The sequence below is a fragment of the Pituophis catenifer genome, unplaced genomic scaffold (assembly GCF_029215685.1).
Source record: "Pituophis catenifer annectens isolate HBS135680 unplaced genomic scaffold, rPitCat1.0.hap2 SCAF_4, whole genome shotgun sequence".
NCBI lineage: Eukaryota > Metazoa > Chordata > Lepidosauria > Squamata > Colubridae > Pituophis > Pituophis catenifer.
This window is the reverse complement of record NW_027256884.1, coordinates 91,690,311-91,717,279: the sequence shown is the minus strand read 5'-3', so window position 1 is coordinate 91,717,279 and position 26,969 is coordinate 91,690,311. Positions and strand designations below refer to the sequence as shown.

General features: G+C 39.2%; 1 protein-coding gene across 1 annotated transcript; it reads left to right on the top strand.

Moving 5' to 3' along the window:
* GPA33 (glycoprotein A33) lies at positions 1-26,607 on the top strand. The gene is made up of 7 exons (XM_070943642.1): positions 1-106; positions 4,920-5,074; positions 7,845-8,055; positions 8,745-8,909; positions 18,957-19,067; positions 21,887-22,010; positions 26,505-26,607. The coding sequence occupies exons 1-7, from the start codon at positions 1-3 to the stop codon at positions 26,605-26,607; spliced, it is 975 nt and encodes a 324-aa protein (XP_070799743.1).
* The last annotated feature ends 362 nt before the right edge of the window (positions 26,608-26,969 follow it).

Here is a 26,969-nt window from a genome sequence, read left to right as displayed (position 1 = left end):
ATGGCAGATGGAAGTTTTGAATATTTCTGGTACTTAACATATCCATATCATGTAACTGGAAAAACTGCTGTCTCAGAATCTGCAAAGACTTTGCCCATGAATAGTGGTAAGGAGTTGGTGTTCTCTGATTTGGTAATCTCCAGCTACATTGAATAGAAATTCTCATGTCACATACTGTAGTAATATTTTTAACTGGCTATTCTTTTCCTATCATTTATAGTTTTTAACTCAAAACTTACTCAACAGAACTAGTAGGTTGGTTTGTTTCCTAGTTTCCTTTCCTATCTGCACAGATTGGTGTTACATGCAAAAAACGAACAACTTTTTTCAATAATTTTATTAAGGACTGTATTAAACAGATAACAAAAACCTAATAAAAATACATTTAAATTTTAAAAAAAACATAGAAAGAAAAGGAAACTTTCTCTTTTTTCCTGGCAAGTATTGTATATTCATCATTAATAACTTACCACTGTATCATAAAACACAATCAAAACTTTTTTATATAAATAAATATATATACCCACTTCTATCTAAATTAATTCCCCAATGTGTCCCTATAATAATAAAAATTTAATCTCAATTAACAATTAAATATCACAAAAAGTTAAAAATTATTAAACATTGCAAGAAATAATAATGTTATTTAATTGGATATAATAGATTGGTTTGTGATATACACAAATATCTATGATCTATCAAAAGTACCAACATAGATATCACAAACCGATCTATTACACCCAATAAAATCACAGTCAACCTTGTACAAAATCTCTCCTTTCCCCCGTTTAATTGTCTAAATTATCTAAACATTAAAACATTAATAATCTATAGTCAACACTATAAACACTACTGTATTGAAATAATATATTATACAGATCTTATAACAACATAAAGCAAAAGAAATAAAACTGGTTTTATCAGAATTTCTTTAAAAGTCTTTTAGCATGTTGCAGAAAAAATATCTGATCCTGAAGATGCAATCCTCTCATAAACACTTTATTGGAATTCAGTACTATGAATAAAGAACAATTCCAAATTAAATTAGTTTGCAAGAATTGGCAACTGAATTTAGTATCTTACAGCAGTAATAATGGATCATTCAGTCTCTACTTCAAGCTGAAGGTGTATTCTTTCTTTTAATAATATTTATGGCTCCATACTTCTGAGAGAGAAAACCTAGAACAATTTTTCAGAATTCTTTTCATATGAATCAAATTTGTACTCTCCCTGGCCCTGAAAATAGAGAAAGAGAATGGAGAATGGAAGAAAAAAAGACCCCTATATTTCCAAGAATCAAAACAACTCTTTCAGTAATTTCAATAAGGCATTTCCCACTTGTTCAGTTTGAAACTCTAATAATCTCTGTATCTCATTCTGGATTTCTACATTCCAAATCCCACATTCTAACGAATTATTCTTTGAACCAGGGGTGAAATGCTCTGAAGTCTGCTACTGGTTTGCTTCGCACGCACATATGTGCAAAGTGAATCGGTAAAAAAAAAAGTAAAAAAAAAAAGCCGCGCAATCGGAACTTTTTTTTTTAACTTTTTTTAGCATTTTTTTACTACTGGTTCCAGCAAACTGGTAGCATTTTTTACTACCAGTTTGTACGAACCAGCCCAAACTGGTAGCATTTCACCTCTGCTTTGAACATGTCACTTGAAGACATATCTTTTTCCTTTTTTATTCTCATCAATCACTATGCTGGCTGTAGAATTCTGGAATTAAAGTTAGCACTTCTGGAAATTGCCAATTGCCAATTGCTGGGATACACTGATCTACATGAAACCAATGGCTGATCATTCAGTGGCATGGAGTGCAATATAGATAGCAATGCGCATTGATGATAGTCAGTAATGCAGTACATCCCACCGCAGACGGGGCATCTGAAGGAGGCTGTGAGGGTCTAGATGACTTCCAATCAACCCTGGCAAAATGGAGTGGTTTTAGGGTCTGGTGAAGTGATATGTGTGCTGCCCCACTCACTCACTCACACTGACATGTCAGTGTGGTTTATTTTATTTTATTTTATTTTATTTTATTTTATTTTATTTTATTTTATTTTATTTTATTTTATTTTATTTTATTTTATTTTATTATTTTATTTTATTATTTTATTTATTTTATTTTATTTTATTTTATTTTATTTTATTTTATTATTTTATTTTATTTTATTTTATTTTATTTTATTTTATTTTATTTTATTATTTTATTTTATTTTATTTTATTATTTTATTTTATTTTATTTTATTTTATTTTATTTTATTTTATTTTATTTCTATACTGCCCTTCTCCTGCAGGACTCAGGGCGGTGTACAGCCAAGATAAAACATTGCATATAAAATTTAAAAACAATTAAAAAAAACAATTAAATAATTTCGGCCCAACATTTAAAAACAATCCAATTAAAACCGAATTCAATTAAAACTGAGAGGATGGTATCAAGCCAGCCCGGCTAGATGGAATAGATGTGTTTTCAGGGCCCAACGAAAATTCCGGAGGTCTGATATTGTGCATATCTCAGGGGGTAGGTCATTCCAGAGGGCGGGTGCTGCCACAGAGAAGGCTCTCCCCCTGGGGGTCGCCAGCTGGCACTGTCTGGCCGATGGCACCCTAAGGAGGCCCTCTCTGTGCGAGCGAACCGGTCGGTGGGAGGCTATTGGCGGCAGAAGGCGGTCTCGCAGATACCCCGGCCCTAAGCCATGGAGCGCTTTAAAGGTGGTCACCAACACCTTGAAGCGCACCCGGAAGACCACAGGAAGCCAGTGCAGCTCGCGCAGGAGAGGTGTCATATGTGAGCGCCCCATCGCTCCCATAATTCCCCGTGCGGCTGCATTCTGGACTAACTGTAGCCTCCGAGTGCACCCCAAGGGGAGCCCCATGTAGAGAGCATTGCAGTAGTCCAGGCGGGAAGTGACGAGTGCTTGAGTGACCATGCGTAGGGAGTCCCGATCCAGAAAGGGGCGCAACTGGCGTCCCTTATGGAGGGTTTTATTTGTCTTCCCCCAGCAGTTCTCTTCACCTGGCTTTAGAAGTGTCCCAACAAAGCCAGCCACAAGCAAGCCCAGTTTAATTCCTAGACAATGGCCAATTAGTCCAATAATACCAAACTGCTCAAACAGTTAGTCCAAAAAATGAACATAAAGTCCCCAGGAAAAACTTAAAGTACATCCACATTAGGTCACGAGTTATACTAATTCAGAGTCTCAGGATACACGAATGAGCACAGAGCCATGACCCACACACATTGCTTCCAGCAATGCCTCCCTCTGCCTACTGTGCAAAATAGTTCCCGTGCAGCCCATCAAGAGGGGCAGGGCCTTTTCCTGAGCAATCTGGCAGACCTCAGTTTCTCTGCCCTGTGTGCTCTGAGATCTACCACAACAGGCAGCTCCTTCCCCTCTTCACTGGCCTGCAAGCTGTCCCCAGCCGAAGTCTGTTCTGCTGTCAGTTCCGAGTCAGTAATCCCTGGACTGACCTTCTGCACAATTAGGGGGGTCTTCCTGAATGACAACTCCTGCTTGAACAGCAGGAAGCAGCTGTGGCTAAGGGGAGGCTCTCCACAGATTCATCTTGTGTACCAATTGTATCTTTTCTTGCATGGGGAGGCCTTGATAACAACCAGTCATACCTCAATCACTTCCTGTATGATTTACTGCAATGTACCCTACATAGGGGCAGTGGTGGGTTGCCCCCAGTTCGGACTGGTTCACAAGAACCGGTAGTAAAACTGGTGGGAGGCTCCAACCACTGACCCGGATGTCATCATAGGCGATCTGTGCATGCGCAGAAGCTTCTGCGTATGCACAAAAGAGCACGAGCACACATGCACAAGCAAAGCAAGTGCGCACGCAGGTACAACGCAAACTGGTAGTAAAAGTAAGTAGAACCCACCTTTGCATAAAGATCATCTGAGTACTAAAACTGACCCAGAATACAGTGCTGCATACAGTGGTCTGTGATGGAATGTGGAAATGATCTTGGGAGATAGGAGGAGGGGAGAAGACATGCTGTTTTGGAAACATCAGATGCACTGGAAAGCCCATAGCTGCATAAAGAGCAGAAAAAGAAACTCAGAAACAATCCTTCCTAAGTTATCATGAAGTAAAAAGAGACTTGCAAGATTCCTTTAATATAGCCTTACAATAAAGTAGAATCAGCTCATCTGGTCTGTTTCCTGTCTGATCCACCTGGGAAGGCTGATATGCTCCCAGGTTGTCCCACATTACATTGTGTTGAATGAGCTACATGGACTTCCAGTTTTCTTCCAGGTATAATTCAAGTTGCTGTCTTTCACAGGACCAAGTTATTTGTGGGTTTTTGCCTCTTCCTGATAGGATCTGCCCATCCCACCAGATTGGATAGGGTAGCACACCCAGGTACCTTCCCTGAAATGCTGGCTTATGGCAGGACCTAGAAACCTGCCTTTTCTGAGGGTGCCTCTACCTTATGGAACTCCCATCCTTGTGGAACTCCCTTGTGGACAATCCAGCATGCCTCCAACATTTAGCCTTCCTTCCAAAAGGCCATGAAGACTTGGGCTTTTTACTGAGCCACTGAAATAAAGTAATGGTATCTGTTGATGGTTGTTGTGGCATCTGGCTTTTTAATTTTTGCTTTATTTGTTTGTATGTTTTTGTTGTGAGCCTTCCAGAGTTATGCTTTAAAATTGTTTAAATAAATAGATCCAGCTGTATAATTAGTTGGTAAATTGGTAGTAGGTATTTTAATAGTAAAGTGTCTATTCAAAAGCTGGTTTTCCTTCAAAGATGTTGTTTCTGTTCATTTCCCCCCATTTTTTAATACTTTAAAGGGAAGGTGTTCAGGAATACAAAATTTGTAAAGCATTTTTCCCAATCATGATAATAGAGACACATCTGACCTTTCTGTTTTCTTCTTGTGTATATCTTTGGCAGTGGTAGTGGCTGTTCATGCGGTTTCAGTATCAGCATCTTCAAAAGCAGTTCAAGTGAATAGAGGAAACAATGTCACCCTACCATGCAACTTTGAAAGTACTGCCGCAGAAGCAAAAGTCTCTTGGTGGGGAAAGCCCTCGGGAAGTAACCGTATGGTAAGATATATACATGTGATGGCTGAGCGTTTTAAGGAAACTAAGAATCTTTTTTGTCCTCTATTAATAGCAATAGCAGACTTATATATCGCTTTACAATGCTTTACAGCCCTGTCTAAGCTGTTTACAGAACCAGCATATTGCCCCCAACAATCTGGATCCTCATTTTACCCACCTCAGCAGGATGGAAGGCTGAGTCAACCTTGAGCCAGTGAGATTTGAACTGCCGATTTGCTGGCAGTCAGCAGAAGGAGCTTGCAATACTGCATTCTAACCACTATGCCACCATGGCTCATAACTATAGCAAGTTCCTATAGACAAAATGTATTTCAGATAACCTAGTACTGCATTACATAGAGGCTTACAAGGCAAATCCTGTTCTGTTTATGCTCAGAAACCATTTGAGATTAATATAGTTGATTCAGGTCTGCAGTTACCATCTGTAAAGTGCATGCTAAACACTGGTCTGGCAACTACTTGTTTTCAATAGTTGACTTGTTCAAAATCTGTTCCAGTTTCGTTCCATGTAGAGTACATGATAATTAATTGAAATAGTGACCAGTAGGCATGATTCTATGATCCCTGAGAAGTACATGTCTAGAGTAAGAAGCTATGGTTTTCCCAGTAGTAATGTATGGCTATGGGAGTTGGACCATAAGGAAGGATGAGTGCTGAAGAATTGATGCTTTCAAATTGTGGTGTTGGAGAAGACTCTTGACAACCTCTTGCGCTGCAAGGAGATCAAATCGGTACATCCAAAAGGAAATCAACCCTGACTGTTCTTTGGAAGGACAGATGCTGAAGCTGAAGCTCAAATGCTTTGGCCACCCAATGAGAATAGAGGACTCATTGGAAAAGACCTCAATGTTGGGAAAGGTTGAAGGCAAAAGGAGAAGGGTATGGCAGAGGATGAGATGGTTAGCTGGTGTCATATTTCAAGCATAAATTTGAAATAGCTTTATACATTCCAGACAATTTCTCTAGCGACAAATACTAACAATACATAATTTTATAAAACTCTTAGAAGACTGGAATATAATGTAAATGCCAAACCTTTCAATTAAATATGTTCCCAATGTTCCATTTGTATATTGTAACCAATTTTTTAGCCAATCTTATCATCTTGTTCTTTTCTACTACAAATTTTAAAAAAAGTTTATACATTTTAGAAATTACAAATAATTTTTCTACAAGTTTATTTCAAACTCAGTTTTATATTGTTTAAAACCATAATTTAAAAAAAATATTTTGAATGTTTCCAATAATTGCACATAAGAAAAGCATTGATAAGTATGTCCTTCTGTTATCATAGCTCTTTTTGATTTTATTTTATATTTGCTTTGATAGAATTCTAATGTATCACACTAAGTTAACTACCTATGTTTGCATCATTTCTTGTACATAAAATGTTTCTTGTGCTAAAAGCCACAAAAGTGTTTTGGACACAAACTAGATTTTTATTTATTCCATATTCTCAGAATAGTGCATAATGACTTTTAAAACCCACATTAACCGTAGCTTTATTGTATCACAAATATCTATGTCACCCAAATACCAAATCATGTTCTCCTAACTCCAATAGATTCCTGCGTCTCAACAATTCTCACTCCTTCATCCATACTTTTTTTTTTTTAATTTGATTTATATGCCGCCCTTCTCCGAAGACTCATGGCGGCTTACAATGTGCTCAGCAATAGCCTTCATCCTTTTGTATATTTATACAAAGTCAGCTTATTGCCCCCACAACTGGGTCCTCAATTTACCTACCTTAGAAAGGATGGAAGGCTGAGTCAACCTTGAGCCTTGGCGAGATTCGAACCCTGCAGTAATTGCAGGCAGCTGGTCTTAATAACCAGCTTAATAACAGGGTGCCTTAAACCCCTGTAGTACCAAGTACTAATCAACAAACAGCAAAATATAATTTCATATGGGTAAAACCAATCCTCCTCTTTCTTTTGCATCTTCTAATACCTTATATTTAGCTAATAGTTTTTACCCCATCACATAAACTTAGATAATTCTTCTGCATTGTTTAAATGGCAGCAGTTGTTAAAACAGGCATTGTCTGTAATTTTAAAAAAAAAACATTCAGGTAAAACATTTATCTAAATCATGGAAATTCTCCTCAACAATAACAATTGTACTTTGTTTCATTTTAACAAATATTTTTAACTTGATTCCATGTCTTAAGATCATTATCTTGGAATAATATATAATTCATGTTTGTCACAATGATACCCAATTATTTAACCTTCTTCTCACTCTTAAACACCATTGTGTTAATCAGTTATGTCTGAATTTGTATTTTCATATTTTTATTAACATTAATCTTAAAACTTGCTGATGCACTAAATTTTCTTTTACTTTACTTTTACTTTATCTTTTACTTTATCCATTAATAATTCAGTTCCCTTTAAGGATCTTTCAGAACCAACACCAAATCATCTGGAAAAACGCTTAGCTTATCTTTTCTTTAATTTTTATGCCCACAGTCCTCTCATCTTGTTTTATGTCTTACTCAACATTTCAATAACTAAAATAAGATCAGGGACAATGAGCTTTCTTGCCTTAACAATTCTTAAGTTAACAATTCTTTCTTAACAAGTGGTTTCTGTGAAGTATAAATTAATTTTACTTTTACATTTTGTTGGATATCAACATAATCATTAAAAAGCTTAGAGGGTAGCAAGATAAGTGCCTACTGGGTTTGTTTATGCAAGGAGCGGGAATCTCATTGCTACCCTAACAGGTACCCTTCTTTCCTATCTAGGAAGAACTTGCTAGGAAGTGGTTTGATGGTACTGAAAACTTTGCGCCAGCTTACCAAAGTCGTGTAAGATTCTCTAACGATTTTGAAAAGGGTGATGCTGGAATCACCCTTGATAAGGTGACCACGGAAGACAATGGAACCTATGAATGCTTAGTCGATATAAGAAATGTATTCCCATCAAAAAGTATCGAAGTAGAACTTTTGGTCCTTGGTAAGGCATTCATCCCTTTGTATTTCTGCCAGTCCAATAACTAGATTCAGTAGTATGTACAGTAAACAGGGAGTACTGCCCACAGTAGTTTGAAATACTACTTAGTATGAAAGAATTGAAACAATTCAGTGTGGAATACAATAGACACACTGTTGTGTATATTGTAAAAATTATTGTACAGTGCAGGGGTGTAGAATATATTCTAATACTTGAGAAGCAGTACTGATGATCCTTGTGCCAGTTTGCTATATGATTGAAACAATCAAGGTAATAAACTATCCTATATTTAGTCAGATGAACCCAGTTTGTCTCTTCTGAAGATTTCTAGAATATACAGTGTCTCAGAAGATGATTTTCTCATCATTTGCTAAATCACTTTTTAATTGGAAGTGCTGGTGGAAGAATTTAAGACGTATGTACTAGAAGGGCATCAAACTGTCGTATATTCCCCATTTTTTATATATGCATAAGTCTGTATGAAGAAGCTAAACAGGGAAGATAAATTGTATTTCTCTAACAAAAAATGTTATTCCTAATAAATGGATTTGAAAAATGAGAATTACTGGTAGGGTTAAAATGTAAAGACTAGGGGATGGGATTAGTGTATGTGTTTCTGTCTGGTGATGCTTGTCTCCTTATGTTACTGAACCTGCTCATGGTTATTGTTTTCTTGTCATCTCTTTATCCAGTGGAACCATCCAATCCAGTGTGTGAAATTATTGGGAAACCAGAATACGGTCAAAATATTAATCTGACTTGCAATTCTGTCGAAGGATTCCCGGAACCTAAATATACCTGGCAAAGTTATGATATACAGAACCAAAGCCGGCCACTTGAAGGAATAGCTGTAGGAGGTATACTCTGACTTCACATTAATATAAATTAATTTTTTACTTTTAGTTTGTATGTTTTTAGGTCTATCTTAATCATTAGAATGAGAATGGACATTTGAATTTCTTAAAAATTATTTTCCATAGGGGGGAAAATGTTTGACATAGTATGTTCTTTGAGTCTGTTCCAAATCATGCAAGAGCCACCTAGAACATATTTTTCCTCTGCCTAAAGGAACTAAAGGAACTTTAAAAATGTGAATGGTCAATCAGTGGTTTGCTATAAATTTGACTTTAGTATCTTTTTTTTTGATATAGCTATCTAAGTCTGCAGAGCAGAGGTGGGTTTCAGCAGGTTCTGATCAGTTCTGGATAGCGGAAATTTTGAGTAATTCGGAGAACCAGTAGTAAAAATTCTGACTGGCCCCGCCGCCATCTAATCTCTGCCTCCAAGTCCCAGCTGATCGGGAGGAAATGGGGATTTTGCAGTAACTTTCCCCTGGATTAAAAAGGAAATGGGGATTTTGCAGTAACCTTCCCCTGGATTAGGGAGGCAATGGAGATTTTACAGTATCCTTCCCCTGCCATGCCCACCAAGCCACACTACAGAACCAGTAGTAAAAATTTTTGAAACCCATCACTGCTGCAGGGCCAATTTCATTCCTCATAACTTTGGTGTTTTGGGAAATGGATGGTAGTTTTAAATGAATTTTACAGGGATTTTATAGATAATCATTTCTAAGTATTAATGATAGGATTTTTAAAATCTAGAACCAGCTTTGTTTTAAGCCCACTTCTGCAAGTTACAAAAATAAGTCAAAATGATATTGCTTCAGGATGAGAAAGAAAGAGAGGCCTTGCTAATGAGTACCTTTCTTTTAATTACTGAAGGTTATATGTGCTTAAAACCAAAACCAAAATAGCTTTCTATCTATCCCCAACATTTCTATGATGCCTTTTTTCCCTGTAGTTCTCCACTATCCATTTCCTTTTAGCAACAGTATGGTATAATGATGCCTGGGTATCTCAGATTCCAGCTATAAGCTCTCATTTCTTTCCAATGGGAGGTTGCCCCATACTCACAATCATTCTATTCCCCATAGTAATTCAGAATAATTGCTTGGTTCTTGTTCCATAGCAATTAAAAGAAGTACTTTAATGTCTGTTCCTTGCTCTTTCAAAACCTTGATAAAGGGTCAATGACCAACCACCATGTGTTAAGTTATTAAAAGTAAAAGTATTCACTTAGTATTCACTAATTGCCAGGAAGTAAGAACATGCATGATTAAAATCTCACTTCTACATTGAAGTAATATTCATTTACATGACTGGTATAATAAATAAACAGTTAGAATATCTATAATTTTGAAGTCGAAATGTGTGAGCCTAGCTACTTGGGTAGAACAAAACACTTGACTTTGCTGATGCAGACATTATTGTCCAGTGAGGCAACATGTCACTCAAAAATGCTTTGGGGCAGGAAATCACAAGCGGTTAAATGTAGTTGCATTTTATATATTAAATGTGTATTTTACATCTGTTTTGAATGTGAGTCCCATGGTTCTTATTGGGAGGAATGAAACCATGTCAGTTTCCAGCAGTTTGTGATTTTGTGGCAATTTCCCTCTCTCAAATATCTTGTTAATTTGATATTCTCATAGCTACATTCAGAGTAAGACCATCTCACTGAGGAAATATTATTCATTTTCTTTGAACCTTATGTTATCATATTTCTTCAACTGCACAGTCGGAAAGTGCTGTCAGCCATATTATTACGCCAAATGAGAGGCCAAACTGCTAGGCTTATGTGGCACATTCTGGGAGATAGCAAGCTTGTATAGCATCCCATAACATACCACATGAGCCTAAAAATGATTCTTAGCTTACTGTATGATATTTAGTATGATATAATATTTGGCTTACGTAGCTGGAAAACGCTACCCTATTGTACAATTTTCTGTAAACTGAAACGTACTAATAACTGAAAGTGAAATAGAACAGAACAAAATAACAGAGTTGGAAGAGACCTTGGAGGTCTTCTAGTCCAACCCCCTGCTTAGGCAGGAAACCCTACACCACTTCAGACAAATGGTTATCCAACATCTTCTTTAAAACTTGCAGCGTTGGAGCATTCACAACATTCTAGAGTTAAGTTGTTCCACTGATTAATTGTTCTGTCAGGAAATTTCTTCTTAGTTCTAGGTTGCTTCTCTCCTTGATTAGTTTCCACCCATTGCTTCTTGTCCTGCCCTCAGGTGCTTTGGAGAATAGCTTGACTCCCTCTTCTTTGTGGCAACCCTTGAGATATTGGAACACTACTATCATGTCTCCCCTACTCCTTCTTTTCATTAAACTAGACATACCCAGTTCCTGCAACCGTTCTGCATATGTTTTAGCTTCCAGTCCCCTAATCATCTTTGTTGCTCTTCTCTGCACTCTTTCTAGAGTCTCCACATCTTTTTTACTTCGTGGCGACCAAAACTTTATAATACCAAGGCATTAAAAAGTGGTATTAACACATCACGTGATCTTGATTCTATCCCTCTGTTTATGCAGCAGTTGGCTTTTTTGGCAGCTGCTACACACTGCTGGCTCATAAAATAAAAGAGGACACCATCTTGTTAAACTCACCAGGCCTTGGACAAAACCTGACACCAATACTGTTATGAAAACAAAAGGGAAGATAGTTTTTATCCTGGAACATATCAAGTAAAGCCTTGATTAGATTTTACTGAGTTGGAAAGAAAATATATTAGTGATATATACTTGCTATACACCAGATGAGCCTATAGATGGTAGCAGCAGATCAGAAAATCTTTCCTAAATGTTAATAAATTGCTAGTATAGCATTGCTTATTTCTTTTTCTTTTATTCTCCTTTTTCTTATAAAGCAGTATAAGAGGAATATTATCTGTAAATTTACAATACAGAACAAGAATAAAGATCAAGACTAAATCTTTCTGCCTTTTTCTTTATTTAAACGTTATGATTCATATGACTGAAATAGTGACTGTATATAAATTGACAAAGTATAAATAGTCACATAAAAGCACAGAAATTGAGCAAGCAACAACTTCAAATTGTTTGGTCAATATGCTCTATTTACAAATGACTTTATTTATTTTACTTTTTACTGTCCATTTGTAGGAGTTCTCTTGTAATATATAATAAATTAAAACATATTGTAAAATGTTTTAAAGCAATGTATAAAGCCCATAATCTAAAACAATATTGTAAAAACAATATAAAAGTCTACAGAGAATACAGCACAACTGATAACATAATAAATTAAGAGTAGCAATAAATAATGTTATAAAAATAAAAGAATGCAATCACAATAATAAGAAATGCAACATATATCACAATAAAATATTAAAAGAAATAATTAATCCAAGACATTTCACACATTTCTCTACAATATATTTTCCCCTCAAATGGAGTATTCCAAGTTAGCTTTCTTATCAATATATGCAGATTCTCTATGCTTTTCTTTTACTACACATAATCTTTCTGTGATGCTTCTTCACTCAATTACTCTTCTCCATTGCATGACCTTTGATAAACACAAGAATTTTTATTCATTCTGTTTGAAGATTTGTGTGAAAAGGAAATTCCCCTTATTCATTCCTCTTTGAATGTGCAGTTTTTATTCTATTCAGGGGCTGATTTTACGAACCAGTCTACTTGATTCAAGAACAGCTCTTCATACTGCAATGTACAAATGAATTGACTGGGAATCTTTGGAGATTCAATTTGCTATTATGACAGACATTCCTTGCAATATTTCAGAGTTAGATTACAACTTATTACTTATCCCATGGAGAAGAATTACTAAACGTATGGAAAATGATCAGATTCATGGCATTTAGCTAATTTAAATTATTAATTTAATTTTAGTCTTTGATCTAGGTTTATTTACTTCCTAGTGCATGGCCCCAACATGACACTGAAATCTAAGTATGGTTCCTGAACTATTTAGAATATGTACTATATAGCATATTACAGCTTTTTTGTTGGGCAAATAAAGAAACATTTGAAATATTATTAGGAATGAAGCTTAGAAATTTCTATATAACACATCATTTCGTATCTATGCTTCCAGCTCCTCCAGGTAAAGCAAATATTATTTACAGTCCCTTCTCCATTTATTATTATAGTCAAGGTAATTCCATGAAGGAGAGAGAAATAATGCTCAGTCATCCAGAGCATGTCATGGATAATTTTCAGCCCTGACTTATGGATATTAGTCTAGTTTTTCAATCACTATGCTACAATGCCAAATTACGTTAAGGTATAGATAGATTCCTTAACAAGATGAGATCTGCTGAGGGCCCACTTTCAACTGTCAAAGTCACTACTACTACTCCCTGTGATTATCATTGCATTTCACTTGTCACTTCAAAAAATGTAGCATTGTAGCAAAAGTAAGAAGATGAAACTCTTTCTTAAACACATCTTTTCCTCTTGAGGAATATACAGTTTAGATAAGAAGGTGGAATAAGCAGTGGGGAAAGAAGTTGGAAAAAATCCACATCTTGTCTGAAATTTCTTCAAAATTGTTGTGGCCTGCCAGCTGCCAGCAAAGCTGGTGGCAGATTCGGTCAATGAGGAGGTTTGGGTGGAACTTGGGCCAGTCCTGCAGTCTGGAGAAGGACTGCTGCTTCTTCACTCTGATGAATGCTCTGCGTCGGAAGCAGAGATAGAGCCAGAGCCATCCGACATTTCCCAGCTGCCTTCCGAGTCGGAGATAAGTGGGGAAGAACAGCTGGGGCCTGTTTCAGATGCACGTATGTACAGAGCTGTCAGGAGAGGAGAACAACTGAGGAACAGGAGCCGACTCAGGAAGAAAGGCACACATGGACGCTGAATGGCCCCTCCTTGGCTGGGAAATAAATAGAAGCAAAAGGGGAGTGGTGGTTGCAGGAGACAACAGTATTTATTTATTTATTTATTTATTTATTTATTTATTTATTTATTTCGATTTCGATTTCGATTTCTATACCGCCCTACTCCCGAAGGACTCAGGGCGGTGCACAGCCAAACAATAAAATACATACATACAAAATTTAAAAGTGGAATTAAAATCAAATTAAATAGTTTTGGCCCAAACAAATTAAAACCCCAATCAATTTAAAACCAATTTTAAAATTTGAATATATAAAATACTAAAAAATATTAGAAATTTAAAAATCTTTTATAAAAGAGGGAGAAAATTAGGCCAGGCCTGCCTGGTGAAATAAAAAGTTCTTTAAGGCGCGGCGGAAGGTGCGCAGATCTGGGATCCTCCGTATCTCTGGGGGGAGCTCGTTCCAGATAGTAGGTGCCCCCACAGAGAAGGCTCTCCCCCTGGGGGCCGCCAGTCGGCATTGTTTGGCCGACGGCACCCGGAGGAGCCCCTCTCTGTGGGAGCGTACCGGCCGGTGGGAGGCTATTGGTGGTAGTAGGTGGTCCCGCAAGTACCCAGGTCCTGAGCCATGGAGCACTTTAAAGGTGGTAACCAAAACCTTGAAGCGCACCCGGAAGACCACCGGGAGCCAGTGCAGCTCGCGCAGGAGGGATGTTACATGGGAATGCCATGTCGCTCCCATTACCACCCGCGCGGCCGCACTCTGCGCCAGTTGGAGCCTCCGGGTGCTCCTCAAGGGGAGCCCCATGTAGAGAGCGTTACAATAGTCCAGGCAGGAGGTGACGAGGGCATGAGTGACTGTGCGTAACGAGTCCCGATCCAGAAAGGGACGCAACTGGCGGATCAGGCAGACCTGATGAAAAATCCTCCCGGTCACGGCCGTCAAGTGCTCTTCTAAAGACAGCCGTGAATCCAGGAGGACGTCCAAGTTGCGAGCCCTCTCCGTGGGGGCCAGCGATTCGCCCCCAATAGTCAGCGATGGCGTCAACTGACTATATCGGGACGTCGGAAACCACAGCCACTCGGTCTTGGATGGGTTGAGCCTGAGCTTGTTTCTCCCCATCCAGATCCGCACGGCCTCCAGGCACCGGGACATCACTTCAAGGGCATCGTTGGGGTGGTCTGGGGTGGAGATGTACAGCTGGGTGTCATCAGCGTACTGTTGGTACTTCACCCCAAAACCACGGATGATCTCGCCCAGCGGTTTCACATAAATGTTGAACAGGAGCGGCGAGAGGACCGACCCTTGCGGCACCCCACATATGAGGGGCCTCGGGGTCGACCTCTGCCCCCCTGTCAACACAGACTGCGACCGGTCAGAGAGAAAGGAGGAGAACCACTGCAACACAGTGCCTCCCACCCCTAACTCTTCCAACCGGTGCAGCATGATACCATGGTTGATGGTATCAAAAGCCGCTGAGAGATCTAACAGGACCAGGACAGAGGAGCAACCCCTGTCCCGAACCCTCCAGAGATCATCTACCAACGTGACCAATGCTGTTTCCGTGCTGTACCCGGGCCTGAAGCCTGACTGGAATGGATCCAAATACGACGTTTCATCCAGGTGCTGGGGGAACTGATGCGCAACCACACTTTCAACAACCTTCGCCACAAAGCGAAGGTTGGAGACTGGACGATAGTTTACCAACATTGCCGGGTCCAGGGAAGGCTTCTTGAGGAGAGGCCTCACCACTGCCTCTTTCAAGGTGGCGGGAAAGTCACCCTCACCCAACGAAGCATTTATAATCCCCTGGAGCCAGCCTCGTGTCACTTCCCGGGAAGCCAGCACTAACCAGGAAGGACACGGGTCCAATAAACAAGTGGTTGCGTTCAGTCTGCCCAGAATCCTGTCCACGTCCTCAGGGGTCACAGGATCAAACTCATCCCAGATAACATTCTCAAGACCTGCTCCAGTCTCTCCCCCTGAGACTACCCAGTCGGAGTCCAAATCTTCCCGAATCTGAGTGATTTTGTCATACAGATACTGAACAAAATCCTCGGCTCTACCCTCCAAGGGGTCCTCCCGCGCTTCCTGGTGGAGCAGGGAGCGGGTCACCCTAAAGAGAGCGGCCGGGCGGTTATCTGATGATGCAATAAGAGCAGCAAAATAGCTACATTTCGCTGCTTTTATTGCCACTAAGTAATTCCTAATATGGGATCTTACTAGTGTCCGGTCAGATTCAGAAAGACTGGCCCTCCAACTACTCTCTAGGCATCTTTTCCGGCGCTTCAACTCCCTCAGCTCCTCGGTAAACCAGGGAGCCAATTGAGATCGGCACCGGGTCAGAGGCCGCAAAGGCACGACCCGATCCAGAGCTCCAGCGGCCACCCTATCCCAGGCGGCCACTAGGTCTCCAGTCGAGGCGTGTGCCAGAGCCTCAGGAAATGGCCCAAGCTCCATCTGGAATCTGTCAGGTTCCATCAGGCACCTGGGGCGGAACCATCTTACCGGCTCCGCCTCCCTGTGGCGGGGTGCAGCGGTTCAAAGGTCGAGACGAAGGAGAGAGCGATCTGACCATGACAAGGGTTCGGTAACTATATCCCCTATCTCAAGATCCCTCAACCACTGTCCAGAGACCAAAACCAGATCCAGCGTGTTTCCCCCCGTGTGGTTAGGGCCATGAATTAACTGGGTCAGGTCCATAGCTGTCATGGAAGCCATGAACTCCCGAGCCACCTCAGACGCCTCACCCACGGATGGCAGGTTGAAATCCCCCATGACCATAAGCCTAGGGGTATCAACTGCCACCGCGGCGATGACGTTGAGTAGCTCGGGCAGGGCTGTTGCCACGTGGCAGAGAGCCAGGTACGTGATCAGCAAACCCATCTGAACCCTATGACCCCATTTCACAAAAAGGGATTCACAGCCGGCCGTCTGAGGAACAGAGGCCTCCCTCGGTCTTAGACCTTCTTTAATAATAACCGCTACCCCCCCCGCCCCTCCCCTGTGACCTCGGCTGATGGAATGCTTGGAAACCTGGCGGGCACATTTCAACAAGGGGAACCCCCCCTCCTGGCCCAACCAGGTCTCCGTAACACCTGCCAGGTCCGCACCCCCCTCCTAAACAAGATCACAAATGAGGGGGGCTTTGTTTACTACGGACCTGGCATTGCACAGCATCAGCCGGAGGCCTGGGTCCTGAGGGTCTATGCAACCTGAGGAGTGAGTAGAGCCTTGGGGGCCAGAGCACACCACCGCTCGTAAACAGCGAGTGCGCACTCCCCTAACACGATATGGCTCCCTGCTCCCGCCATATCTACCCCTCCCACCTACAGTACTGATGTTCAGAAAACTATCCGGACAAGCTCTAACCCCCCCCCCTCGACCCCGGGTCCCCCACCCCCCACGCCGCGCTTCACTGCCAGACCCGACCCTCCCCCTTGTGGGTTATCCCCCATACCCACAGCCCAAATTCCAATCTGACCCTCCCCCTCCCTGGGACCCCTTAAAAATTTGACTAAAAATTTCAATAGAAAACCCCTCAATCCCCTAGTTTGCACATGCCATTTCTTTCAGAAGATTTGCTTATTGTGGTTCATGCCTCAGAAACTGATTGCCAGGTATTAATTTACAGCTTTACAACTGGAAGCTCTCGGCCTGGCAATTATCCAAGGACTGATAAGGTCTGTTACTGCATTCATACTGTATGTGAATGCACACACAGACAACGAGTCTGTTTCTTGGTTCTGCTAAGGCTGGGTCAGAACAAAAACTGGCACTAATGCTGCCCTCACGGCTTTCATCCAGACGCTTATAGATTATAGATAAGCATGCACCCATAAAAATGTCTTCTCTCATCTGTGTGCTATGATTTCGTAATATTGATTCCCACAAAGAATGAAATTCTTTAGAAAGCTGACAAATACTTTCCAGATGATAAGATCATCTTTTCCTAACCTGCATGGATCATTGATAGTCCAATATAACTCTCAAGCAGAAGGCTTCGCTGGTGTATTAGCTGTGTTCTATTACTAAAGGTTTATTAATGGATGCAGCATATTAGTCACATGCACGATACCAAGTTTGTTTACAATCCATTTCACAGAGAATGCTAAGACTTGTAAAAATTACATTAAAACTTCTCACCTGCATTTTATATTTGCAGTTGTTAAAAATATGCTACTTCTATATTTATGAAAATATAATTTCCTTATCTGGAAATAAATCATAAGGACAAGAAATCAATTGATATATTTGGAAATTAAAGCAAAACTCATATACAGTTTTGCCCCACAGTTAGTAAATAGATAGCTGAGTTCTAATTATTATTATGTTCTTTTACACGGTACATCCTTTAATACATTACATTCTCTGAAGGATGTAATATATCATGCAAACCTATAAACCTTGGTTTACCAACCATAATGGCTGTGCTTGCACAATGCACATTATATTCAGTTAAAAGCAAATGAACCATGTCATGAGGCTTTCCTATTGTGCTGAGTTAAAGTACTGCCCACCAATCTTTAACTGGAGAGAAAATTATACCTGTATGAAATCTGTTTTCTTTTTCTATACTACCTCTCTTGACTCTGTTCCCACTTACTGTCAATCATCTGATTTCTCTCAAAGGTAATTGGTGACAAAATTTGACAGGTTTTATATACCTTTAGGCTGTCCTTGGATTGTGTTCAAATAAGGTGTGTATCTGTATGAGGGGAATATTACTTTAAGAGTGATAGAGGTAAGGATGACTTGAACCTGTCTTTTTTCCTGGGGAAAAGATGGAGATGTCATTGAGAATCAGCAGAAAAAGATGTTGCCAAGGCATAGTTAGGTGTAAGAGGAAAAGGAGAAGGAACAATACACTATGTGTAAACCCAGCCACTGGTTGATTATAGGTACTCTCTCTTTGCTTAACCTACCTTGCCAGGATCATTGAAAATAAAACTGGGGCGAGAATATGTTAGATGACTTCTTAACTTCTTAGATAGTCGGTCTACTAAAAAGATTTTTTAAAAGATTGCAAATCAGGCCAACAAACATAGCAACTGAACTACAATATTATGATTCCTTATATCATGCTTTATGGGGTTATACATCAGCTATGAGAACATCATGGTAAACTGATTTTATATATGGTAAAGTAAGAAACAATTGAAAAAAAATATTTTTCTGCTTGAACCTGCTATGTGATCAGGTTGTTTTTCTTGTTTTCTACCAGGAATGCTAATGCTGAAAAATGTTTCTATAAACACCAACGGATACTATATCTGCCTTTCCCAAAACGTTATTGGACAGAACAAATGCAATATCACAGTTGCTGTTCGACCTCGTAAGTGTTTGGGGATGCTTGGATGGGGTAGATTTAAGTAGAAGAGAATACCACAGTGATAGAATAAGCTCATCAGTTTTTAGATCAGGCAGAGTAGTTCACAATAAGAATTATATATTTCACTGGCAGATGCCTTTGAGAGTGCTGTGCTACAGTTAAGCATTGAATATTGCTCATTCACTTTTTACAGGCTTTGCTATATGACATTATCAGATCATCCTCCATTTACGTTTTCTGAACTCGTTTTCTGCCCCTAAAAGATTTGCAGGATTTATCATGATTTGTTATGTAGATGAGCTAATTACACAATTCTGTGCCACAAAAGACTTTCTCTAATTAAAAAATATTAACTGCTTCCCCACCCCCCCACTTATACTTCTTCTGGAATAGTAATCTATAAGTGCTGAAATACCGTTTTTAAAAACGATTTTAACTCAAAACATTTTTCAAATTGTGGTTTTTTTTTCTTTTTTAATTAATGGTGTTTTATCATAATGGCGGGGAAAGGGAGCTACTTATTGTTTGCTTCTACATTTCACTAAACTAAATATCTGTGCAGTAGCTTCACAATTAAGGACATGTGTCAGAACATTTAGTAACTGTCTGAAGAAGGAATTGTCAGATGAAAAGTCCAGATGCATTTTGTTTGTGCAGCCTATTATGTTCCATCTACCAAAATGCCAATGCGCAAACAAAAAGATCTTGATTCGTTCAAGTAACTTGTTTATCAAGGGCAGTTTGTATCAGTCTCTCAGCTCCCATTATAAATAATGGCAGCAATTTCTGGCCACTATGATACTAGAATTATATTGAAAACAATCAAATTTTTAAATGCGAAAAAATATGGAACATTCCAAACGTGCCCACATATCTACCATATTTGCCAGAGTATAAGACACACCTTTCCCCCCCTAAAAGGAGGTGAAAATTTAGGTGTGTCTTATATGCTAGTCACCTTCCGTATTGACTACTGTAACACTCTCTACATGGGGCTGCCCTTGAGGAGCACTCGGAGGCTTCAGCTGGTGCAAAATGCAGCCGCGCAGGTTGTGATGGGAGAATCCCGATACTCCCATGTAACACCCCTCCTGCGCGACCTGCATTGGTTACCGGTTGCCCTCCGGGTGAGATTCAAGGTGCTGGTGATGACCTATAATGCCCTACATGGCTTACACCCAGGATATTTGGCGGACCACCTGCAGCCAGCAACAACATCCCATCGCCCGGTTCGCGCCCATAGGGAGGGCCTGCTCAGGGTGCCGTCGGCGAGACAATGTTGGCTGGCGGCCCCCAGGGGTAGAGCCTTCTCTGTAAGCGCGCCCACCCTCTGGAATCAACTTCCCTTGGGACTTCGGCTGGTCCCTGACCTTCGCACCTTTCGCTGCGAATTAAAAACTTGGCTATTTGAGTTCCCCAGCCTGGACTGATGGGGTTTTTACGGGTTTTAACTGTATTTGTTTAATTAGGCATTTTAATTTGCATTGGATTGTGGTTTTATTGTTGTGAGCCGCCCTGAGTCCGTTGGAGAGAGGATGGCATATAAGCCTAATAAAATAAATAAATAAAAAAAATAAAAATAAATACACTGAATGTAGCCCTGCCCACCCACTGGCCTTTGGCCTCTGCCTTCTAGGAATTTACCTCCTTGCAGCAAGCAGCAAGAAGAAACAGCTCATTTCAGCTTCAGCACAGCCTGATTAGCACAAGTTGATTGGATCGGCCTCCTGACTCTCAGCTCTTTTGATCTCAGCTGTTTTGCGCTCTGCTGCTTGCTGCAAGGAGGTAAATTGCTGGGAGAAGATTTTTTTTCCCTTGTGCTAATCAAGCTATGCTGAAAATGAAAATGAAAGTAAAGCAGGCTATTTGCTGTTTGCTGCAACGAGGCAAAATTGCTGGGACACAGAGGCAGATTTCTTTTTCTTGTTTTCCACACCAAAAAAGGTTGGTGCGCCTTATAGTCTGGACCGTCTTATACTCTGAAAAATACGGTACTTTCTTCCCATACAGTACAGCCTTAACTTCACTTCATCCATTTTAAATATTTCTCACCTAGTCTGGTATTAATTAAATGACTCTCTGTGTTTAAAAGTAAAAAAAAGATAATGTCTGTCTCTTGCATTTTCCCCCTTTATTAGTGTAGGGCAGCGTTTCTCAAACTTGGGAACTTCAAGATGTCTGGACTTCAAATGCCAGAATTCAACTCCCAGAATTTGGGGGGGGGGTGATGTCCACATTTACATTTTTTAAAATGCAGTAGAACAAGGGTCTCAACCCCCGTTCAGAATTGGGCCACAGAAACAACCAGTGAGCATGCGCACAGCTCCACTTGCCACTCATGCAGAAGTGCCCCTCATGCCCCTCCCCCCCGCTTTCACCTGTCTGTAAAGCCGGAAAGGTTGAGGAACACTGCATAGAAGACAGGCTTTTTAAAAATCTTCATTTCTTTCCTGATAATTTTTTAGTAATATTATTTTTTTCTTAATATTACTTAATAATATTTCAGAAATAAAAACCGCAGAAATTTCATTTGAAATTATTTATTAATAATGTCTTTACTTCAAGTACAAGTAATGTCAGTTATTATTCATGGACAGGTAGGCTATAATCATACTCTATACCCAAGCGAGCTATACCTTGAATTTTTATTCTTTTTATGGAATGTTCTGCTGCTTAATTACTCAATATTCTTTAGTACTCTGCTGATATTCAGGATAATATTTTTAAACATGTTCAAATCTCTAACAAATGTCTTTTCTGAAACACAGCCAAATAGCTTATCAGTTCTGTCATAACTAACAGCTAATCTTTTCTCTCTACAGCATCCATGAACATTGCTCTTTATGCTGGAATCATTGGTGGGATCCTTGCTGCTGTCATTATCATAAGTGTTTTGGTTTATTGTTGTTGCTGTAAGAAATCAAAGAATAAGGATTATGAGGCAACGTGAGTGTCCTCTGGTAAAAAATGTGGGGATGAGATGGGTTGGGAAGAGAGAGATTGTCTATTTTAAAGGTAGGGTATAAATGTCACACCTAATCCCTCCCCCCCTCTTAAAATTATTTGTAGCGCTGTTCACAGTTCAGCTAAATAAAGCTTAGTAATGTCAGTACGGTTCGTAAAAATGAGAAATTTGCATATTGTGAATTAAAATTTAGTCAGTATTTTCCTGACTCTGCCACTATTATTCTACACCTCCAGATTTGCTCATGCCTGATATAGCAAAACCAAGCACAATCTTTCAGTACTCTCATCGGGTGCACTGTTAAACCTAGCTATGCATCTTGTCCTTTACAAATGATTGGTGGATTTTAATTCCCATTTAATAAAACAATTTCCAACTTTAAAGTATTCTTCTTCAAATTATACTATTCAGATGTAACATATTGCTGCTTTATTGGGGGAGGGCAGGATAAGATAACTATGTGAGGTAAATCTATTATGCCAGGAAAAATGTGATGACATCTGAGAGCAAATGAAATAAAAATAGTAATTTAGAAATTACTTTACAATATTTTGAGGTCAACATCATTCTTGAAGTTAGAAATAGATTGTTGAAAAACACTTTTTATGTAGTTCTTAATGCCTCTTAATTTAAGCAATTAAAATAGTATCTGAGATCTTGCAGGTACATCCTATGTCCCAAACAGTATCCTTACACATCAGACTGAAAGGTCATTTCACTTTTGGCATATGGCCCTCAACATATTTCAGAACCCTGGTCTGATTGATAAATTTCCATTCTTTGTTCTAAAGCAGTTCTAAAGTTCCAGGCTTTCTTTTAGCTTATTCTAGATCAGTGATGGCTAACCTTTTCCTGACCAAGTACCCAAAGTCACCTGTGTGTGCCCGAATGTACTCACATGCGCCCGAAGCCCCAAAATGCAAAGCACCCGTGGCCTCCGCACATGTGTAACCCCCACGTGCACCCTGCACACGTGCCACGCCTCCTCACGCATGAAGGCGTGGCCCCCATGCATGTGCTCTGCCCCCAAAGACCAGCTGGCTGGTAGCAGGCGTGCATGCATGCGCAGCGGAGCTGAACTTGGGCGAGGGCTCACGTGCCATCAGAGAAGGCACTGGGTGTCACCTCTGGCACATGTGCCATAGGTTTGCCATCACAGTTCTAGAAAATATAAATATAACTGCTGGAAGACAATATGCAAGAATATAGGAAAATATTTCATTCTGCCACACTGAAATTTATCAGATAAAAATCAATTTAGACATTGTTTGGAATAGGAATTACTCGCTGCTCTCTACTTTTTAGGGTTGGTAAGCCACTTGGTAACACATACATCTTAGTGAGTAATCCCAAACCACTTCAGAGGTTTCAGATTTTAACAATTACCTAAAAGGCAGAGTATACATTTTTCCCTTTTCCACATTTGGATATGCATGAGTAGCATAAATGGATTCATCAAACATCCTGAGTACATGAATAGACCAAAAGAAATTTAACTGCTTCTCCCCAGCTCCACCTCTCTATCTATTTTTTTGGCATGTTTCTAAGTAATCTGATTTAATTTATACAAAAGGGACACTGGTTAAATAAACAACAGAAAAAGACAGAAGAGCGGAAAGAACCAAGGACTGCTTAACAGATAAACAATACAAAGCAAAATAAACACAAGAAAAATTATTTGTACAGCACATTTGGTTGAACAAAGGAAACTTAAATGATTAATTTAATGTTTTCCTAATAGTAGCATATCTACTTTGTAACGCTTGTCCAAGAAAAGAACCTTAGCCAACTTCTCTAGAGAGATCTACTTAAGAAGTCTTGCCCTTGCAGCAAACATAATTCTAGCTTTCTTTTTACCAAGTCCCTCTGAATACAGGATTTAGTTACAGCAGATTAAAGAGTTGGTGTGGCCATTCCATTATTGGAAAGAGTCTGGTAGCATCTTTTCAAAATAACACATTTTATTTTAAGGTATAAGCTTTTGTGAGCTGCAGCTCACTTCATCAGATGCATGGAGTGGTGTAATTTATTTAGAATTAAAATACAATGGGATGAAGTGGGGGTGTGCAGAAGTACTGCGTCAGTTTATTTATAGTATGTAAACTCTACTGTTTCTCCCTCGGTAGTGCTGGTAGTGCTTCTTTGTTCTAAAACTGCTACTTTGAGATCTGTAATGAAATGTTTCAGGAGGTAAATGTTTTGCTACTACTCTTGTCTTTGTTTTGAATCCTGATACCAAATTTGTGTCTGTAAATTATTTTGTTCAAAAATGTCAAGGCTTGTGACGATGCTAGTTTATTAGTGTAGGGCAGTGTTTCTCCAATTTGGGAACTTTAAGGTGTCTGGATTTTAACCGCCAGAATTCAACTGCCAGAATTTGGGGAGTTGAAGTTCATTTTTTTTTTTTAAAGTTGCCAAGATTGACAAACAATAGCACAGATACAAAGTAGACATTTGGATAGTTGCAGGTCTCAACAACTTCATACACAAACTTAAAGGTATCTTTACATGTTATATATACCATCATCTGCCAGTAATACCCCTCTGGATTCTATGTAAGACAAACAGGCCAAATTGAGTTTTTGTGCATCAACAGGTTTCAGGCTATCTCAGAAGGCCTGAACAAACACAATGGGTTTTTAACATATTACAAGTGTTATTTCATAATATAGTTGTAACTTGACTCTCATGGAACCTTTATTTAGATATCTCCCCACCCACTTCATCCCAGTGTATTATAAACTATCAGTTAAAGCGTTCAATGTAGACAAAGACCCACTAAGGATCATATTGTCTATGGCTATTTGGTGGGTCACATTTTTCCAATTTATCAAGATGGATATAATGCTTAACTGTATCAAATGCTTTACTGAAGTCAACTAAAGTATACTACATTACTACATCCACTGCATTCCTTTGGTCAACTAATTTAACCATTTTCTCAAAGAAAGGAATATGATTTTTCTAGTATGACCTGTTTTTAACAGATGAATGCTACTTCTAGTAATCACCCTATTTGTTTCTAAGTGCTTGCAAACCCATTGCTTAATTATCTTGTCTAGGATTTTCCCAGGTATTAATGTCAAACGTATTGGTCTGTAGTTTCCTGGGCTCACCCCCCCCTTCTTAAACATTTGGCTGTTTTCCAATTTTCTAATAGATCCTTTTTTTCTAGGATTTAGAGGATCAAATATGTCAGCTAGTGGCTACATCTAACATTTCCTTCAACATCCAGGGATTTAATACATTTAGCCCAGGAGACTTGAATTCATTCAAAACTACTACCTATCTTACCAATTTCATACTTATTTTGATCTACATTTCTTGTCCACCCCCCACAGTGCTACTTCTGACAATTTGGGCTACTATTTCAATTTGTGCAATTTCAAAGTAGGAATTAAGCAATTCAACTTTGTTGTTATCTGACATCATCTCACTATCTTCCTCTAACTTGTACACCAGCTGTTTCCTTGACTTTCTTCTTCTTCTGGAGATAGCTAAAAGATACTTTTTGTTTGTGATTTTTGGCATTAATACCAAGCATAATCTTATGCTGAGCCTTAAATTCCTGATCACATCATTGCAGATGCAGACTATTTCCTCATATTTTGCTTTTCTTACATGGTCTTCTTTCCATTCATTACTTGTTCTGTTTGTTTCTCTTTTTGTTTATCAGAGACATCTTTACAGATAGAAGAAAAGATTTGTAGCTCGGGTTGAACTGTGAGATCCTTGCTGGTTTCTGAACTTGATTGTTTTCTTGTAAATGTTTCATTACCAAATTAGGTAACATAATCAGTGCCATTATCAGCACTGATGATGTGATTTAGTTTGGTAATGAAACATTTATAAGAAAACAACCAAGCTCAGAGAGCACCAAGGACAGTGGTGGGTTGCTATCAGTTCACCCCGGATTGGGCAAACTGGTAGTGGCGGCGCCCATCCATTTAGATGTCCCTGCGCATGCAGAGGACCCCAGTCAGTGTTGTTATTAGGTGCCTCCTTCCTTGCCTTTCTTCATCCATTTTAGTATTGATTAAGTTTGGAGCCTCAATTACCTCATTTTTCAAGAATTTCCCAACTCTCTTGAACTGTTAATCTGAATCTGAAAAGATGCTACTAGACACTATTTTTTGGCTACAATAGGCTAACAGAACTGTCCTTCTAATGTTCTTCAATAATGATTGTATGATTTTATGATTGCAAATCACCTACCCTGTTTCCCTCAAAATAAGACATCCCCTGATAATAAGCCCAATCGGGCTTTTGAGCGCATGGCAATAAGGCCAATCACTTATTTCAGGGTTCAAAAAAATATAAGGCAGGGTCTTATTTTTGGGGAAACATGGTAGAATAGCTTCTAGGTGAGATGTGCAACATATAAGTTTAATAAATAAATGCAGTAATTATTATAACTACTTTTAATAAAAAAAACCCCTGATCCTCCAAATTAATTATTTTATGTCTAATTTTAGGGAGACAGAAAATACATTCCAACCTAAACATGAGGCTGTTCGAATCCGGGGACCTTCCAGAGAAGACATTGGAGATGAAGACGAAGGAAGGCCAGAAATGTGATTTGTGTTTCAGTTGTCTAGAAGCCAACACTTCCACAACTTTCTTTCCAAAAGAAAGAAAGAAAAAAAATTGATTTATAATCAATATTACTTGTTATTCAACAAATAGGACTTTAATATATGCATTGTGAGTGGGATGAAATAGAGGATGAATATCTATGTAAAAGATACAGGAGGAGGAGGCACAAAACTGAGTAAGATAATCTGAAATAAAGATTCAGATTTATTTCAGATCCTGGATCCTTCCAGGATCCTTCTCAACTGCTTGCTAGAAAGAAATGAAAAAACCCTTGGGAAGTGTTATCTTGATTTTATGCAAATTTTGAATGCAGCAGATGATAATTCTTCAACATTGACCTTTTC